The 18,729-nt window shown below is 42.0% G+C and overlaps 1 protein-coding gene across 1 annotated transcript in view; it reads right to left on the bottom strand.

Annotated features, from left to right (window-relative positions):
* slc12a5b (solute carrier family 12 member 5b) overlaps positions 1–18,729 on the bottom strand; it is a 59,655-nt gene that overhangs the window by 11,435 nt on the left and 29,491 nt on the right. The window contains exons 2-22 of the mRNA XM_066643348.1: positions 18,583–18,686; positions 17,788–17,919; positions 17,096–17,242; positions 15,196–15,250; positions 14,306–14,436; positions 12,880–13,127; positions 12,009–12,220; positions 10,691–10,858; positions 8,209–8,307; positions 7,681–7,738; positions 7,376–7,550; positions 7,051–7,169; positions 6,712–6,810; positions 5,476–5,595; positions 4,857–4,961; positions 4,274–4,442; positions 3,897–4,092; positions 3,632–3,801; positions 1,867–1,998; positions 1,656–1,763; positions 303–428 (exon numbers count right to left, since the gene is read on the bottom strand). Coding sequence (XP_066499445.1) covers positions 303–428; positions 1,656–1,763; positions 1,867–1,998; positions 3,632–3,801; positions 3,897–4,092; positions 4,274–4,442; positions 4,857–4,961; positions 5,476–5,595; positions 6,712–6,810; positions 7,051–7,169; positions 7,376–7,550; positions 7,681–7,738; positions 8,209–8,307; positions 10,691–10,858; positions 12,009–12,220; positions 12,880–13,127; positions 14,306–14,436; positions 15,196–15,250; positions 17,096–17,242; positions 17,788–17,919; positions 18,583–18,686 — 2,873 coding nt within the window. The remainder of the gene's footprint in view (positions 1–302; positions 429–1,655; positions 1,764–1,866; positions 1,999–3,631; positions 3,802–3,896; positions 4,093–4,273; positions 4,443–4,856; positions 4,962–5,475; positions 5,596–6,711; positions 6,811–7,050; positions 7,170–7,375; positions 7,551–7,680; positions 7,739–8,208; positions 8,308–10,690; positions 10,859–12,008; positions 12,221–12,879; positions 13,128–14,305; positions 14,437–15,195; positions 15,251–17,095; positions 17,243–17,787; positions 17,920–18,582; positions 18,687–18,729) is intronic.

Raw genomic sequence — 18,729 nt, 5'->3', positions numbered from 1 at the left:
GTAGAAGAGAAAAAAAACACAAAGGCAAAGAAAGTATGTAGCAAAAGGATGTTATGTGGTGGAAGAGCAGTAGTGAAAAGAAAAGAGGGCGATTGAGAGTGAAATGAACAGAAATGGTGGTGAGCTGCTTTCCATATAATTAGAGGCAGCAGCCCACACTGTCACCTACAAAGTCAGAAAATGGCAGAGAGAGAGGAACACAGAGTGAGTTCAAATGGTAAACAGGTGTTAGAGTAGATGGCTAGATAGAGAGCAGACAGAAGATCAAAGAGAGAGTGAGAGAGAAAGAAAGGCAAGGCTACCTCTTCCTCTGCTTTCTCCTCCATGCTGCCTCCTGCTGGCTCCTCAGTGATACTTTTCTGGGGGTGAAGGTTAGATGGGTTCTTGCGGCGGATGGAGCCACGGGACACATCTGTAATGCTCTGAATCTAAAGAGCAAATAGCAGCATTTTATGTCAGAATACAGTGCTGTTATTATTGATTGGAAACACCAATTAATAACACATTATTAATGTAATTTGCAAGACATTTATAGGATTGACAACAGTGGAAACAAAGTCTAAATTTAAATTTAAGCTGTTGCTTCGTGTCCTTGTTCATTTTAAGCAGAATTCATTGTTCCATTTGATTTTAAAATACAAAACACTAGCTCCTTTGTTATGTTAAATCAAAGTATGGAGATGTTTCCTTCCTGTATAACACCCCTATGATGTGTCATTACATCAGTGAGAGCCTGGGAGAGGTGGGGAAACTAATATTAACCAGTAATATCACTTACTATGTTCCAGAAGGACCTGGCCAATCAGAGAAAACACAGAACTGGTTTGTGGTCAAAACAGTAAAAAGGTAAAAGGAATACTCAGTAAGATTTTATGCTTTTGCTCCTGGGCTCCCCCTAGAGTTGCAGAGTGTACTTCACTTTCACAGCATTGTCCTGAAATCAAGGTGGAGGTGGATGTGGTGTGGGGTTCTCACCCTCCTGCAAAAGTTTCATAGTGCAGTTTCTGCACCGCTGAACGACAGAGGCTGCATTATCCCTATTTCAGTCGACTCATCATCACAAGGCCAAAAATATTATATGGGATTCAACCAGACATTGGATTTGACTGATAAGGTAGTCCGTAGTTGCACATGGTTGGAGCCTCATCTGGACTGAAGAGAAGTGGGGAAATAGTCCTGTTTCGGTCAGATATTTATCACATTGAGGAATTAAAACATGCTCCGGTTTTCCAGCCCAGTACTGCAGAAACTGCACTATGTAACTTCTAGGGTAGGCCTCCCCCGTCATTCCAGGACAATTCTGCAAAATCAAATTACACTCGCAAACTGCAGGGAGAGCCTAGGAACAAAATTACCAGCTCTTATCTAGTGCTTCTTTAAATGTCACTTTGCATAGTGGCTCTGTTTGACCAGCAGGGGGTTCTCTCACCTGCTTTTACCCTTCATTGCTCACTAGCAGCTCAACCCAGACTCACAAGAATTCACACAAAAAGAGCAAATGTCATCCTAGTTCATAACAAAGTACAGGTAAAGGTAAAAAAACCAAACTTTCATTTGACTACAAGAATTCAACATAGCTCAGTGGGTGTGTAGGAACGGTACAAAATCTGATGCAAAAACTATGCATGTGTAAAGATGCAGTCATGTCATCATACCTCTCTCTCTCGCTCGTTCTTGGTCAAGTGCATCTCTTTAAGGATCTGAGTTCTCTGCTCCATCACCAGGGTTTTCTCATAGGTGTAGGCTGATATATCACCGTCATGCTTTGGTGGATAAAAAATAGAAAGAAGATGAGCTTAATCTAATCTAGGAGTGTGTGTGTGAGTGTGTTTGTGTACGTTTTGCGTTTGTAGATATGTGTCTCACCATTTCCACTACCTCCACCTCAGCATCGAGACGCAGGTGGTACAGGAAGGTCATCACATCCTTCTTCATCTGAATGCTGTTGTCATCCATCTGAGCCACAGTAAAGATGCGCATCTTGCACTTCCTCCATACCTACAAACACACACACACACACACACACACACACACATACACAAACATTAGTTAACATGTGACAAAATCCTCCTTAAAACAATGTAAATATAAAAACAAATCTGGAAGAAATATTCCAATTATGATTTGCTCTTCACTTTAGTGTCAGATCTTAAACCAAGCAGCGTTTACACTGGGTTAAGTTTTTTATTTATAGGTCTCTTCTTCATGTCAGCAGTGCCTGACAGAACCTGAACACTTGTACATACAAATCCACTGAAGATAAATAGCTTTGGGCCTGGCCAGTACTTGAATTGGAGACCTACTGGCAAAGCTTCTGTGGCTAATGGATGTTTTGTTATTGCTGCCAACAGGGGGCGTTGTCCCTGTGGCCTTTGCGGATGCTAACAGTCATGGGGACAATGTACTAAAAGCCACTTTTGGGGATGTTGATATTGACTGTATTGCTGGCTAGGATTTAAATTAGTGCTATTCATTCTGGGTTGCCGGTTAGAGCACAGGAATATTCCACTCTTTACTTGCAACTCAGAGCAGTAATACAGAACATTGCACATCAGGATATATTTCAGTTGGTAGAAATGTGTCTGTGTGTGGCTGTAAAGTAATCAAACAAGCGAATAATCACTATTACATTCTATGCTCACATCCTATAGAAAACAGTGTTTGCCCAAATAGTGATATAAACCAGTATTTTCTAGTTCACACACATGACACGATGCTAACGGCTAATCGCTAACAGCCACTTTCTAATAACAGTACATGACTATTGCACAAAGTATAAACACTGGAGTATTTACATGTTTACAACGTATTTACATGAAGTGGTGTCATTTAACAACAAATAGAAGATAGTTACTCACATATTTGGCATTCAGTGACTGATAAGCATGAACAGGTGTAACTCTAATACAAGTGCTAAACGCATCAAATGCAGTGTGTGTTTAAGTCTGGTACAGCACTCCCTTTCAAGCACATAGCCTTCTGTACAGCCACCATCCTTCAGATGAGACTTAAATTTAAAGTCCTGACTCCCTGAGGTTGTAAGAATCCCAGGGCATTTACTGGAAATTAGTCTGGGTGTTCCTCTAATGTCTGATTAATTTTAGCACGGTGGTCAGGCCTCATAATCATCCCTATCTTCAAAACATTGCCTCAATCATTCTGCATCATCTGCTCTCTACCCAAGAGACAAGTAATAATCTTTACTTAATAGCTGATGTATGGTGAGCGTACTGACACGGACTGGCTGTTGTCGCATTATCCTGGTGGATGCTCCACGGTGAGGTGACTCCTTAATGTTCCAAAGAATTTAAAGCACTTTAGGGGTCTGAAGAAGCACTATATAAATGGAACTATCATCTAAGGATTCTTGTAGCAGTTTATTAGTGTAGTTAGAGACCTCAAGCATTTCTCGTATCGTTCTCAATTTTTGTAAAATTCTCATCCTGATGTACTCCTTTCTCTTAAAGGCCACAATATTCAAAACTGGAATTTTTAAATTACATTTACAGGGCTGTGCAAAAGTCTTAGGCACCTAAGATTGTCATTGTTATTATTTAAAATAATTTATCTTCTCAATACGTGTGCTTGTATAAAATCATTTCTTATATATTACATATTTGAGGAAGTATACCTTGTGCTGGCGGAGGAGGAAGGGCAGGAGCATGAGCATGCCCCCGTCATGGACGATCCACCAGACGTCAATGTGGCCCTCAGTAAAGCGTTCACCATTAGAGGGGTACGCAGAGATGTTCTTCGGCACAATCAAAGCTAAGCTAGCCGCTGTGGTCTCCCTCACAACCTCTGAAAGAGAGAAACAACCAGTCACACATGCACACTTTATAGCATTTCTTTATAATGCAGTTAGTTAGTGCTGTTAACAGGTGAATGTGTCCTACCGATGAAGTTCCTGAGGTGCTGGGTGTCCTCTGCCTGTTTCCAGTTCTTGGGGAAGCTGACCATCACAGTGTTATGGCGCAAGCCCCCAAGACCCCCAGCCTGAATCAGGTGAGACGTAGCATCCCGCAGATTAGTGGAGATGACCACCTGACTGAAGCCTTTCACTCTTTCAGTTTCCATCAGCTTCCTCAGAGCCTGGGATAGGGAGAGAGAGAGATTATTGGGTGTGTTCTGGGTGTTTATTTCTACTTTCTTTGTGTGTGTGTGTGTGTGTGTGTGTGTGTGTGTGTGTGTGTGTGTGTGAATGCAGCCATATTAGCCTAAGTAGCCCCTCACCACCATGCTCAATCTCCCCCTCCCCCAACAGCAAGCTGACCTGATCTGCTTTCTGTGCCTGTGCACTGTTGTTGAGGTAAGTGCCCTCTACACAAGCGCCCACTATGGTCAAGCCTTTCCCAGCCTTCAGCTGATTGGTCAGTGACAGCAAACGAGGCTGCTCCACATTCTGCTCTCCATCCAACCCCATCAGAACCATGATCTGAGGCCTGAGAGACAGAATCAGACAGAGAGGCATTAAGTATATGAAATGGAAACCCATAGATGGCTCATTAAAGGACACCATGCTCAATAGTAAGTGTCAGCTAGTGGGGCATAAATCCAGCCAACACAGGGCTGTTGTGCACTGTCCAGTGCATTTGGGATGAGTTGGAATGGCGTTTTTGATCCAGAACTAATCATCCAACATCCGTATTTGACCTTATGAAGGTTTATGTGACTGGATGCAAACAAATCCTCGCAACAATTTTCCGTTATTTAGTTTTAGGCCTTTCCAGAAGGGTCTGTTACTGCAACAAACCCGTATTAATGGCCTGTAGAGATGTTGGATAAGCAGGTGTTCACAAACCCTTGGCCATATTTCCACTTTTTAACCAATTGTGTATCACGCAGGGGGTCCTGACCTCCAGTTCTTTGTGTGTGGGGGTCCTTCCTCCAGTCTCATCAAAGCGTAACGAGCAGCGCTGAGTGAAATCCCACGTATCCCATCACCCCACTCTTTCTCCGCCCTGAGAAAGAAAATTACAGTGTGTACTACAAAGAACAAGGGCACTTTATTATTAGCACTTAGAATGTTTACAGTGATTACAGTGTTTACAGTGATTACAGTTACCCTTTCACTTAGCAACAAACAGAAGTGGGTAAAATATCCAAAATCCTATCCAAGTACAAGTACACAGAACTGTATGTCCACATTGAATTGTCCTTAAGTACATTGGCTTGAGGTAATGTAACTATTACTACACACCACCTGAGCATAAAGTCCCCCCACCGTACACTGCATTAAACCTGCAAAATCAGTTTTACCACCAAAAAGTAGCAAGGCAAATGTATAAAATCGATCATGTATTATATGCCGGACACTAGGTGTCAGTATAACGCTTGTTACAAAATGTGAAGAAGAATCAAATGAATGAACACATAACTAAATGTTTTTTACAGAGTCAGGTAAAAGAATGAAGGTGTGTGGGGGACATGAGGTTCTCCTTGCTGTTCACTCAGGAGAGTGTGTGAGGCTCTTACCCACAGAACTCGATGTATTTGTAGATGCAGCCAGCGATGACCATGGCCACAATGGCGTAATACCATGAGCAGATAAACATCAGAGACAGACACAAGCTCATGCCCAGGAAAGACAGAGCCCTGGATACACACAGTACAGTAGTAATTCATTAGCACTCAAGCCTTATTTTCATCATCTTCATTATCTGTTTTATACCCCATTGCCACCATTATCGTTGTCAGCATCAATAAGCTTCTTCTTCTTCTTACTATTATCATAATTATTATTATTATTGTGCCCCAGAATGGATTAAGCAGATAATGATGATTATTTTTTATTATGTTATTATTATTATAATCTACTAGTGCTGTAATCACTGTGGCGTATGGTGCCTATCACCACCATTAATATATATATATATATATATTCACATCGCACCACTATAAATTATTTTGTTTAATTCTAAACCACAAAATGTGCAGATGTTCTGGAAGATCAGTGAACTTTCCCACAAGTAGATGGCGCTCTAACGTTAACACAATGAGTCTTGTCTATTTTGGATAGATCCGGCTGAAGGAAGGCTAATTCCCTGACCACTGACTATTTATATACAGCTCAATAGTGAGGATATTTCCCTTGAAGTCCTCCATTTCCCACAGCTCAGTTTATAACACGCATGTAAGTCTCTTAAGAACATTTGAAGAAGAGTGTTGGATGCCTGAATGACAGAATGAGAGTCTTAGGCACTAGAATGCTAATTCTGCACAAACAATAACATATATATTTGAAAGTTGGTCTTTTTTTCAGTTTCAGTTTCAGTGATGTATCTAAAGGTCCAAAATGCTTAGGGAGATGTTTCTCACTGAACTGGTGGTAATGGAAATCAGAACATGGTTAATTCCTTTGTCACTTCCTGATTAGGTCATTGTTTAATCTGACACCCCAGGCCTTCAGGTCATGTGCTGAAGGCCTAACCAATGGAAGACATTGCTTTGTTTCCAAAGCAAAATTAAATACGTTCAAAGTACTAAAATGCTTGGGCGGTTTAAATAGAAAAACATGTTAATAATACTAATTTAACAATTGTAAACATGATTATTTTTTAAAAATAAATGTGCCGAGAAGTTTCAGAGTGTTCCCCACTGCTTAAAAATAATAATAATGACCTAAAACTGGACTAATATTTGAATACAATCATCACAATTATAAAAATTGATCATACCAGACACTTTAACATTATCTGAGGCTTTACTAACCAGTGATAGAATTTGAAGCGTGGTCTCCAGTTGGGGGTGCGGAGGAGAGTCTGCAGAGCACAGGCCAGATTCACAAACATGTAACACATCAGGAAGAACCTGTGGAAGACACAGCTCTGTTAAGTTCAGACAGAAAATGCAACACTTAGGATTCCTGAGTGAAGCTGTGTGAGGCATGTAATTCCAGTCCAATAAAGGTTCAGTATAATACTTTCACATATATTAAGTACAGAACTTATTATTATCAAAGGGAAAAGTACATGAGTGTTTGTGTAAGCTCTCTGCTAATGAGCTGCGATGGTTACTGTACTCTGCATTAAAGTGAGAGGTGTTACACACATGGAGAGTATGGGTGCCACCGAGTCCAGAGAGGCAATGATGATCCCAATCTCACAGATGCAGGCAGTCAGCAGCAGAGCCCATGTGGGTTCACCGTTAGCCTTCCCATGCCCAAACACCTGATACACACACACACACACACACACACAGAGTCAAAACACAACAGCATTTTGAAAGCAAATGAATGATGAGAATATAACAACCATAAGCTAGTGGGACCAGCATGAAAATGACTATTTAAGCTTCGAGCACAATGCACTGTGCTGTTTAAAAGTTTGAGATGCCTCAAAAAATTGCACTAAAGCACTGAGATGTACACACTGACCCTGAGGAAGGGGATGATGCCATCCCGGGCGATGGCCTGTAAGAGGCGGGGTGCTCCGGTCAAACTCTGAAGCCCCGCCCCACATGTGGAGAAAAAGGACCCAAACACAATGACCCATGGAGATGGCCACGCTAACGTCCCAATCACCAGATTACCGTTCACACCTTCTCCAAACCTGTTATTACACAAACATATTTATATATATCACAGAATTATTTCAGGCTGAAATATTTATCAAAATGTTAAACACTGAATCTGAACAGTGAGCTGAATCTGAACAGAGAATTAGAAGTGAAGTGACTCACTTGTCTCTCAGGACCACTCCCTCCACACAGGCCCCAAACAGAACTACAGAGGACATGTCTGAGAGACAGAGCTCAGGAAAAAGCTTGGATGCTCCAAATGTAATAGATCGCCTGATATGCTTCTTCATTGCAAATGTACCCTGTAGTTTAAGCCACTGTAGTTTATTTTTGATTGGTGGATTATTCTCTAGTCTCTGGGTTTAAAAACTCCAGCAGCACAGCTGTATCTGATCCACTCTTACCAATAAAACACATCAACACACCATTACCATGTCGTGCCAAAGGGGCAAACAGAGCATGATGCACAAAACAGACTACAGTCTGTAACTGAAATCATTCAAAGTGCACTTGTATAGACAGGGAGCTGCAAATTGAAAAAATACAGTTCATGTTTAGTCACTGCTAACTCCAGACTACAGTTGGCCCAAGCTGATAGACCTAGGGTTTCCTATTTTTGTCGTTTGTCCCAGGTGGTCTAGTGCATGAAACTCTTTGTAAATAGTATAGAGCAGAAATACAGAAGGATACAGATGGCGGAGGTGGTGGAGATGGCCAGGATGGTGCCAATGGGGATGGACTTCTGAGCATCCTGCAGGTCTCCAGAGCGATTTGAGCCAGCCATGATACCTGTCACACACACACACACACACAAAATGAGAATCAGAGCTGTATTCAGTTTGTTTTAAGAATATATGACGCATGTGACTTATGTGTTTTTAAAAACCCAATCTGATTACATTATATTTCAGCAGAGAATCATATGTTAATAGCTCTTCTATAAACCCACCCACCCACACACACACACACACACACACACACACACACACACAGGCACAGAAAGAAAATCCAACAAAACTGGTGTTTAACATTTGCATTTACGGGTTTATTATTAATTTATTTATTTTAAAGAAATCGACCAGCATTTTCTAATGCTTTATCTATGTGCATTAAACATAACATGTTTAAATACTACTTCCATCATTTTCAGACTAGAAAAGAAAAAAAATCATAGACTCCAAATCCACTTATTAAGGAATCCATTGGGCAGGTGCTTTAGAGGCTTGGGTGAAGGTTAGGATTAGGGCAGAAACACTTAAGGTGAGGGCAAGTCTCCACCCAATGAATGTAAGCCAGTGTAATGTCCCCAAAAGGCATGGAAACTAACTGGTGTGTGTATAAGACTCAAAGACGTTAGTAAACTGGGTGTAATCCTGGAGAATTGTGCTGAGGCAGTGCTGCCTGGAACACAGTTCACGCCACCTTAACATTCCACTGCTGTCATCACTTCTGCCCAAGTTTAGTTTAGCCTTAGAGCACTCTCTCTCTCTCTCTCTCTCTCTCTCTTACGAAACAATTAAATGTCAAACAAAGTGCCTGATTACTAGAGTAAGGGATTTAATGGTAAAACGCACACAGTCTATAACAGAAATATTAAAAACTCTACAGAATTCCACACATTCTTTCAAGTCTCCACATAATTGAAAAGGTTAGGATGTTAACCACGTCATTCAGAATGGGCTGAGGTGTAACAGACCATAATATTAAAACCTACTGATTCAGACTTGTTCACAGTGTTGGTGATAGCAACCAGACGTCTGAAGAGTGTAAAAATGAGACCCAACAGGCTGCAAAAACACACATATGATGCCTCCCTGTTACTGGTTGTGTCATGATTCATAAGACATTATTTTAAACGTAAATTACGTTTTGGCCTGGATTATATTTTTAAAAAGATATTTATTGTAGAAAGTCACTTATAAAATAAGCGGCAAAGACAGTTGTGGCACTTTTTGCACATGTAAAGCAGCCATGTATCAAATACAAGAGCAAAGAGAAACTAGGCAAGCCTAATTTAGCCGGACCACCATTAGATATTTAGCCATTGTCACAGAGGTGTTTCTGGTATTTCAAAAAATAGGAAAGCCCAACCTTCTCATTGGAAGATCTGGAGAAGCTTGAGTGCTTCATATCAATCTCTTACATGTGGTTTTATTATGTGATTGTGTACAGAAAATATGGAGGCCAAGACTAATAAATACAGAAATGAAAAAAGGAGCACAAAGTATTGTTCGTAATATATAACACCGGCATCAGTATTTTTCTTGTTCATTTTATTTAAAAATAAATACTAGATCATCTCCCACCAAAGAACAAAGAAGACCAAGAACATTTCATTGATTTTAAGAATTACAATTACTTATTTATTCAGTGTAACAGTGTAAAACATGAGAAGTTTAAGGAGGCTGTGTGCACATTAAGGAGTTTTATAAGCGCACTAACGCCACAAAATGTATCCCCACCACTTTCCTTTACAATATTTCAGGGAAAGACACACACTCACATGAAATAAAGCAAATTCACCAGTCCTCCTCACTGTGTGAGATATAATATGTGTGTGAATGTTGCCGAGTTCATAGTGCTCAACGCGCATGGTGTCACGCCAAACACAGCCCCAGAAACACAAACAAACAGAGCGTGTTCCTGTCTTATTTCCAATTATTTTGGCACAGTTTGCGCTGAAGAACTTTATGCTCTTTGGTTCCAGATAGGCAATAATTTTTCTGGTTCGGGAACCAGTTTGTCGGAAACACACCGAACAATTACAAATTCAGCTCACAAACTGGAATGTGAAATATGGCTGAACTAACAACAGATGGTGTATTAGTGCCACATTAAATAAGTTCTCTCTGTGAAACACGGCTGAACTAACAGTTCCTACTTGTGCATTTGAGTTTCCACATTAGGAGTCAGTCATTCAGTAAGTGAAAATGCCTCTTCTAGACCGGCCCATAGGCAGCTGGGCAAAAATCTGTTTCTCTATAATGAAGCAATCCACATCAATGCTTCATGTGGCCAACCACCAGTCCAGGTACCTGGAATTTTTTGGTCTAATAGAGAAACCATTAAAACCTCACCTAAAATCTGAGAAATGTTTAGAGGAAACCCAACAGGTGGCTGGCAAATCATATGAACCCAACACCATCTAGTGGCCAACTTTATGGGTACTAACCTGTGACAGAAGGGAAGTAGATGCCCACCAGCAGAGTAAAGAAGCTTGTGATATCTGCCAGCACGTAGCGGTTGCTGTTACTGACTGGAACATCAGGATCCACCACAGCTGGTATTCCTCTCTTCTCCAGGACATCATTCTTCTCCATGTAGAAGCCAAAGAGATTCTCTACACAAGAACCAGGACAATTTTCACTGCATCTTTACTCTAGTGTGTCACTATGTATGATTGCTTTTGTGTTAAATATAACACAGTTCTGAAGCTTGATGGTGTCTGTGGGATTGTGTCTGTTCGGTGTTTTATCTGCATGGCAGGGTAAACAGCAGAAGACATTGAATCAGACAGTATCAGTTCTCATTGGGGAATGGCCAGATCGAAATGAATATGACTTTAAGGTCAGTACAACGCCACAATCCTCATAGTTTCAGAGCTGAGAAGGAAAGATGGATAAAACAGGGCTGAGTTGTCCCTCTACTTTCTGTCCACAGCATGTTCTTTTTAATTTAAAATGATTGGAAAGACAAAGACATCAAATTTCTTAAACTATTTTCATGTCTCTCATTTATTTCACTGCATGTGCACATTAATCTGGGGATCTGGAGCTCCTACCAACCCACAAACTGAAATAAAACAATCCAGTCAGTTTTTTGTGGGCTGTAGGTAAACATCGTATAAAATGAGCTGTTCTGATTTTGTGCTGCTTCTTACATAGAGGTCAGATATTTTAGAGCTGCCCGCCTCCTCATGTGAGTCTCTCATGTCACAGCACTGGACCCACATTTATGTGAGAGTGCAAGGACAAGGGTAAATGCAGCGTACCTGACACAAAGTACTGATTAAATATGGCAAAAAACGAGAACGGGGAAGAAAGAAAACCAGGTGAAAACGGCTAAAACCCAGAGCTTCTGCTCCTCGCTCCTGAACTAAGCTGTGGATCTTTCTTAATTAAAGGGACATGTGTTGAAACTGTTTTTGAACAAGGCTGTTTAGACAGGGGAAGAATGTTGCTGTCGTGTTTGATCTTTGTGGTATTATGAACAAAGCATGTCACAGATGCTTCATTAAGACCCAGAACTGTGTTCTCTTGTTGAAAATGAATGTAACATGTCCACTTTGATCTATATTTCATCAAAGCAACAACAAAAGGCAAGTGATGTGTATAGAATGTGCTTTTTCATATGTTTAATGGCTCTAAAATCTAGCTTTCTAGTTTTCTCTTCACACCTACACAGTAAATGGTGTCATTTTGCATGGGAGTTTGGATCATTAAACTGTAGGTAATCTCTATGCACTGTGCTAACGAAGACAGTTCTCTGACCTGCCAGGATGCCACTGGTCACTCCAGGGATGCCTTGGACCTGGCTGACATTGTTGTTGACAAAGTACTCGTCGCAGGTGGCGTTAAGGAACTCTGAGTCGCAGAAGAGTTTCCAGAGCTTGGTGGTCACTGTGCTGTTGCCTCGCTCGATAGTCTTTGCACAAAGATCAAAACCCTTGGACACTAGTGTTCGATTGCCCAGCACACAGATCCTGCATGGAAGAAACAGAAGATTACCTTGCTTTTTATTTCATCCATGCAGTACAAGCTATTTAACAACTAGTATCATCAGGAACTCAAGGTTGGGATCCCAAATGTTGCCACAGCCATCTGTTGATGGCCTCGCTCTGTCTCTCTGGGTGTCTAGGACGGCTGTCCTTCTCCTTCCATCAATCATTACAATGCTAGTCAGTACTATGCATCATTTAGCTCACATAACTGTATTCCCAGTTAGTGTTCTCCTACAAGTGTGTTGAATGAGCTGGCAGACATCACAATGAATCCCTCACAGGGCGACACACACTCACACATTCACTCACACCTACGGACAATTTTGAGTCGCCAATCCACCTACCAACGTGTGTTTTTGAACTGTGGGAGGAAACCGGAGCACCCGGAGGAAACCCACGCGGACACAGAGAGAACACACCAAACTCCTTACAGACAGTCACCCTCACAGCGGGACTCGAACCCACAACCTCCAGGTCCCTGGAGCTGTGTGACTGACACTACCTGCTGCACCACACTTTAATTAATATCTATTTTTTATTTTGGTGGTCAAAATGGCCGGTTGTGCCCAAACCTTTGAGTGGCACAGAATGCAGTGTGCTCAGTATGTAAAGCAGTGGTGAAGTACAGTGGAGGAACTTACGGAAAGTCAGGAGGGTCAAAAGCAGATTTGATGACCCCTGCATACACAGCCACAATCGAAAGGATAACACAAGCCAGGAAGACCAGCGCCAGCTTGTTGACGTACTTCACACCCACAAAGACCACCAGGGCCATGAAGGAGAGTACAATGGTGCCGTACACTCGCATGTTGTTGAGCATTCCAGCTTCAGCCTCTGCTCCCTCCAGACCCTCGATTTGAAATATAGCAGCCTGTGGCACAATGTAGATCTACAGCAGGGGAGAGAAAACAACAAAGACATCACCAGGCTAGTGAAAAAACGTTTAAAAGTGCTGCTTCTATAACCACTTCTACTCTTTTGGGAAGAGTATTAAAACTAGATGTTGGAACATCTCTGTGTGGATATGATGGCATTCAGCCATGATAACATCAGTAAGGTTCAGTACTGATGTTGGATGGTTATTTCTGGATGACCTCAGATGTATTTCATAGAGCTTCTTCAACCCATTAATGGAGGCTGGGGAGTTTAAAACCCTCTAGGCTCTGGTGGATTCTTGGCATTAAGCATGGTGACCTTAAACTCATGGAAAACTGCTGCCAAGTGTCCCATATATTTTCAATGGAGACAACTTGTGTAATTTATGTTCTTGTAGCTTAATGCAATCAATAAAATGATAATGCACCTATTAATACTAAAGGTATCGAGTGATTAAAATATTTTGTCACATTAATTATACCATAAACGACATTCTGGGATTAATCATGATTAATCACAAGTTAAAATACTTGTCATTTTTGTTATTTTTTAGGGAGATAAAACAAGTAAGTGTGAATGTGTAGAATGGTACGCAGAGCAACCTTTTTATAGGAAACCATCGTCTTTCATTCATTCATTATTTGTAAGCGCTTATCCAGTTCAGGGTCGCGGTGGGTCCAGAGCCTACCTGAAATCATTGGGCGCAAGGCAGGAATACACCCTGGAGGGGGCGCCAGTCCTTCACAGGGCAACACACACATTCACTCACATACTCACACCTACGGACACTTTTGAGTCGCCAATCCACCTACCAACGTGTGTTTTTGGACTGTGGGAGGAAACCGGAGCACCCGGAGGAAACCCACGCGGACACAGAGAGAACACACCAACTACTCACAGACAGTCACCCGGAGCAGGAATCAAACCCACAACCTCCAGGCCCCTGGAGCTGTGTGACTGTGACACTACCTGCTGCCCAGGAAACCATCCTTTTTATATTATTAAAAATGTTTAGAGTAGTCTTGTAGCTTTATGATATTTGAATTCTAGTCTATTAATTTGCAGAGTAAAAGTTTATAACAGATAAATGTGGATTAACTGTGGAACGTTTCACAGCAACTGTTCAGTTCAGTGTCATCATGTGATAAATACACTCATATCTAAATCAGATATACAGCAGGTAGCCTTTACCAGTAAGATCTCAATGCAGCCAAGAATGTACATGGCTCCAGCGAAGGTCGTCCCCAGATAGAAACAGATGCCCACTGCACCACCAAACTCCGGCCCCAGCGAGCGTGAAATCATGTAATACGACCCACCAGCTGGAACATAAACACAATGTAAATGTACAGCACATACATATTTAATAATGTGGTCACTAGGGCTGGGCCAGGATTCTAGAACAGACTCTTGGACCCCTGACAGGTTTTTTAGAGTACGTGTATTTGGAAGTGGTTTCCTGCCTGCCTCCAAAAAGTTACATAGTACAGTTTCTGGAGTGCTGGAGTGCTTTTCTGGAGTGCTGAACCTGAAGTAGATATGACAGAGGCTCTCTTCTCCCTATTACAGCTCAGTAAAGCATCACAATGGTTGTGATTTGTATGGTAATGCTACACAGTGCTCCTTTAACATAGGGATGATGTAAAATGTACAGAAGGATGTGCATAGGTTATATGCATATATTATTATAGAAGCAGGACGTGAACATCCGCAGACTTTGGTGTCCCTGTGGGGGTCCAGACACCAATCCCTTCGTGCACAATGAGGGGAGAGTATATAAAAAGTTTTATGATTCTTTACTGATGTCTGTGCCACACTGTCATAATGTGGAAATGCAATTAATTTTGGAATCTGAGAAGCATTAGGGAGGTAAACGTTACTTGTCTAATATAAATTTAACATTTAATCTAACCTGCCTGCGCACACTCACGCACAAACAGAAATCCTCAACTCAGCTCAGTGGGGAACTGTACTGTGTACCGTGGCTAACTGCCCATAAAGAACGAGAGGACAGCCTTCCTCTGGGCCTCTACACACACACAAACACACACACACACACACAGACAGACATTTCTGCTTACCTGGCACTACTCCATTAGTGGCAATTGCACTCATTGAAATGGCAGTCAGCATAGTCTGAAAATAAAGCCACACAGACTTAAATACAGTGAAGGGAACATACTGACAGATGTAATATGTACACACACTGTCCAAAAGTTTGTAGATACCCAGTTGCTTTAAGGTGCACCCATTGTAGACACATATAATCTCTAAAGAAAGTCTAATTGGATCCTCTGGAGCTGCTGGCTCACCATGTCCAATGCCAGTTTTTAGCCAGTAAAGCACAACGCCCCCAGGAACTTGGCCTGCAGAGTTGTCTACGAGCAGTAAAAAATCTTTCAACTGCAAGTGCTTTTGGAGCACTGTGATTGGTCGATTCATCATGGAATCTTCACACAATATGAAGGACAGCTGCTGGGTTCAAATGATGTAGTAAAGTAAAAATGAATTGGAGAGTGATGATATATCAACTCAAATGCATCAGTAAGACAACAGAGCTATGAGTGCGGTTGTGGGCTGTTCAGGGAGGGGGATGGAGGGATTAAAAGGGAAAAGAAGGCCACAGGGTGTGTGTGTGTGTGTGTGTGTGTGTGTGTGTGTGTGTGTGTGTGTGTGTGTGTGTGTGTGTGTGTGTGTGTGTGTGTGTGAAAGAGAGACAGAGAGAGAGAGAGAGAGAGAGAGAGACAGAGAGAGATGGAGAGAGAGAGGTAGAGAGAGAGAGAGAGAAAGAGAGAGAGCAAGAGAGAGATGGAGAGAGATAGAGAGAGAGAGACAGAGAGAGAGAGAGAGACAGAGAGAGAGAGAGAGATGGACAGAGAGAGAGACATAGAGAGAGAGAGAGAGAGAGAGAGAGAGAGAGATGGAGAGGGAGAGAGAGAGAGAAATAGAGATAGAGATGGAGAGAGAGAGAGAGATAGAGATGGAGAGAGAGAGAGAGAGAGAGAGAGAGAGAGAGTATGGCAGGGTGAGAAGTAATGTCTCTGGGCCGTGTTGCAGAGCAGCAGTAGTAAGGAGTGTTGTTTCTGATGGTCTAGACATTCACAAAGGCCAGTGCCCAAAGGAGAGGAGATTGTGTGCCGGTCTCAGTGTATGTGTGTGTCTGAAACTAAATTAGAATTAGAATCACTTTATTTTCCACTGTGCTTGCACACAGAGGGGTTTGTTTTCTGCATTTAACCCAATCTGTGCAGTGAACATTAGGGGGCAGTGAGCAGTGGGCAGCCCTAACCACGGCGCTCGGGGAGCAGTTGTGGTTAAGTGCCTTGCTCAAGGGTACTTCACAGCTTTTCACCTTCCCCCTTACTATATGCTTTTAAAACAGCTCTTACCACATTCATAAATCTGAAACTCTTTATTCATACTGCTTTCTGTTATCATTGTCCCTAAGAGAGTGCTCCAAACCCTGTGAAACCCAAACATCAACTCTCCAGAGAAAACTATCAACTCACTCAAAGGTTTCATGTGAACCTGTCCATTATGGCAGACTGGTGCTCCACCAACTGAGCAAAGCCACCTCACATACCACCTCTGTCAAGCTTTTTGTTGTCTTTCAAGGGTGTGAACTCAGTTGCTTAAGGGCAAGTCTACACTTTCTCTCCAGCTTGATTTCACAGAGTGCTAGGTGTTCCCACGCTTAAGGGCAAGGCAGCCCTGTTTCACCAGATGGAATGAGTTCCCCATTTAAGATTGGGATCCTCTCAAAGATTCCTTCCTTGTTACTATCACATCGGGGTTGCTCACTTGGGACAAGCCAGCTTTAAAAAATACTGTATATATAAAAATTAAGTGATTGGGAAGGAATATATCTGTTATTATTCCTTTATGTTATTTATGTTACATCTATATGTATTTAGCTTTAGATAGCTGGCACTCTACTGATTGACAGGAGAGAGAGAAAGAGAAACAGACAGAGTTACTTACTGTTGAGCAGCACATGAAAACAATAGTGAAGGTGCCAATGACCCCTCCTATGCCCACCAACCAGGTCATCCTGAGAAACAGAATGACCCCCAGGATGTTCTGCAGACACGGCAGATAAACCCCCATCACTGTGCCCATCCGAGGAGCCTGCAAATCCGATGAATAATCAATAATCAGAAAACACAGAGAAATCAATGTACAGAAAGCATTGAGAAATTTTAAGAACTGAAGAATCAGCAATGAATTCACTCTGTACAGCGTGGGCCATTTATATGAATACACCTTAATAAAATGGGAATTGTTGGTGATATTAACTTTCTGTTTGTGGCACATTAGTATATGGGAGGGGGGGAAGCTTTTCAAAATGGATGGTGACCAATGGTGGCCATTTTGAAGTCGGCCATTTTGGATCCACCCATCTTGAAAAGTTGTCCCCCTCCCATATACTAATGTGCCACAAACAGGAAGTTAATATCACCAACCATTCCCATTTTATTAAGCTGTATCCATATAAACGGCCCACGCAAGATGACTGTTAACAGCAAACGTTCATATGAGAACATGTCTGTGAGTGTGTACATAACAAACACAACTCTAACTCATCCCAAAAGTTTTTATTAGATTCATCACTAGAGAGCATGCAGGTCCACTGCACGTCAGCAGAATGATGGGGTGTGTGTGTGTGTGTGTACCTGTACTGGTTTCTTGCGGGCTTCCTCATTGTTTTCAGCCTCTTCGTGTTCTTTGCTACCCTGGGGCAGATTGGAGTAATTGGCCAAACTGCTGAGCAGTGAAGACACCATGGGACTGGTGTCCATCTCCTCCTACAACACACCAATGCACGTGCACACACACACACACACACACACACACACACACACACACAGAAGTGACAGGAGAAGATTTTTAAATAGTGGAATGTAATCATGAAGAGTTGTATGCTATTTATATTTGAAATGCATAAAGCATTAATTCATTAATTCATTGTCTGTAAGCGCTTATCCAGTTCAGGGTCACAGTGGGTCCGGAGTCTACCCGCAATCACTGGGCACAAGGCAGGAACACACCCTGGAGGGGGCGCCAGTCCTTCGCAGGGCGACACACTCACACCTATGGACACTTTTTTTTGAGTCACCAATCCACCTACCAATGTGTGTTTTTGGACTGTGGGAGGAAACCGGAGCACCCGGAGAAAACCCATGTGGACACAGGGAGAACACACCACACTCCTCACAGACAGTCACCTGGAGTGGGACTTGAACCCACAACCTCCAGGTCCCTGGAACTGTGTGACTGAGACACTACCTGCTGTGCCACCGTGCCCCAAGGAAGCAAGTTGACATTTTAATTTAATTTTTTTTTATTTTGAGAGATTGAAAACCAGCTCTAAACACCAGTGTAATTAATTAATAAATAAATAATGTTAATCAACTGAAATTCATAAAATAAAAAAGTTTTCCTCATGACACAATGAAACATGCTCCTACCTCAAACAGGGCCATGTTCTTGCCGTCATACTGCTGACTCTTCTCCACATCACTGCTGCTGCTGCTGTTGATGAAGGGGCTGCTCTCTTTGGGGTTTCCATCTCCTATAAACATAAATACACACATGTATGTGTGTGAGAGAGAGAT

Source organism: Hoplias malabaricus, chromosome 14 (genome assembly GCF_029633855.1).
Source record: "Hoplias malabaricus isolate fHopMal1 chromosome 14, fHopMal1.hap1, whole genome shotgun sequence".
In the NCBI taxonomy this organism is placed as follows: domain Eukaryota; kingdom Metazoa; phylum Chordata; class Actinopteri; order Characiformes; family Erythrinidae; genus Hoplias; species Hoplias malabaricus.
The sequence above is the reverse complement of the archived record's forward strand: the minus strand, read 5'-3'. Positions and strand labels throughout refer to the sequence as shown.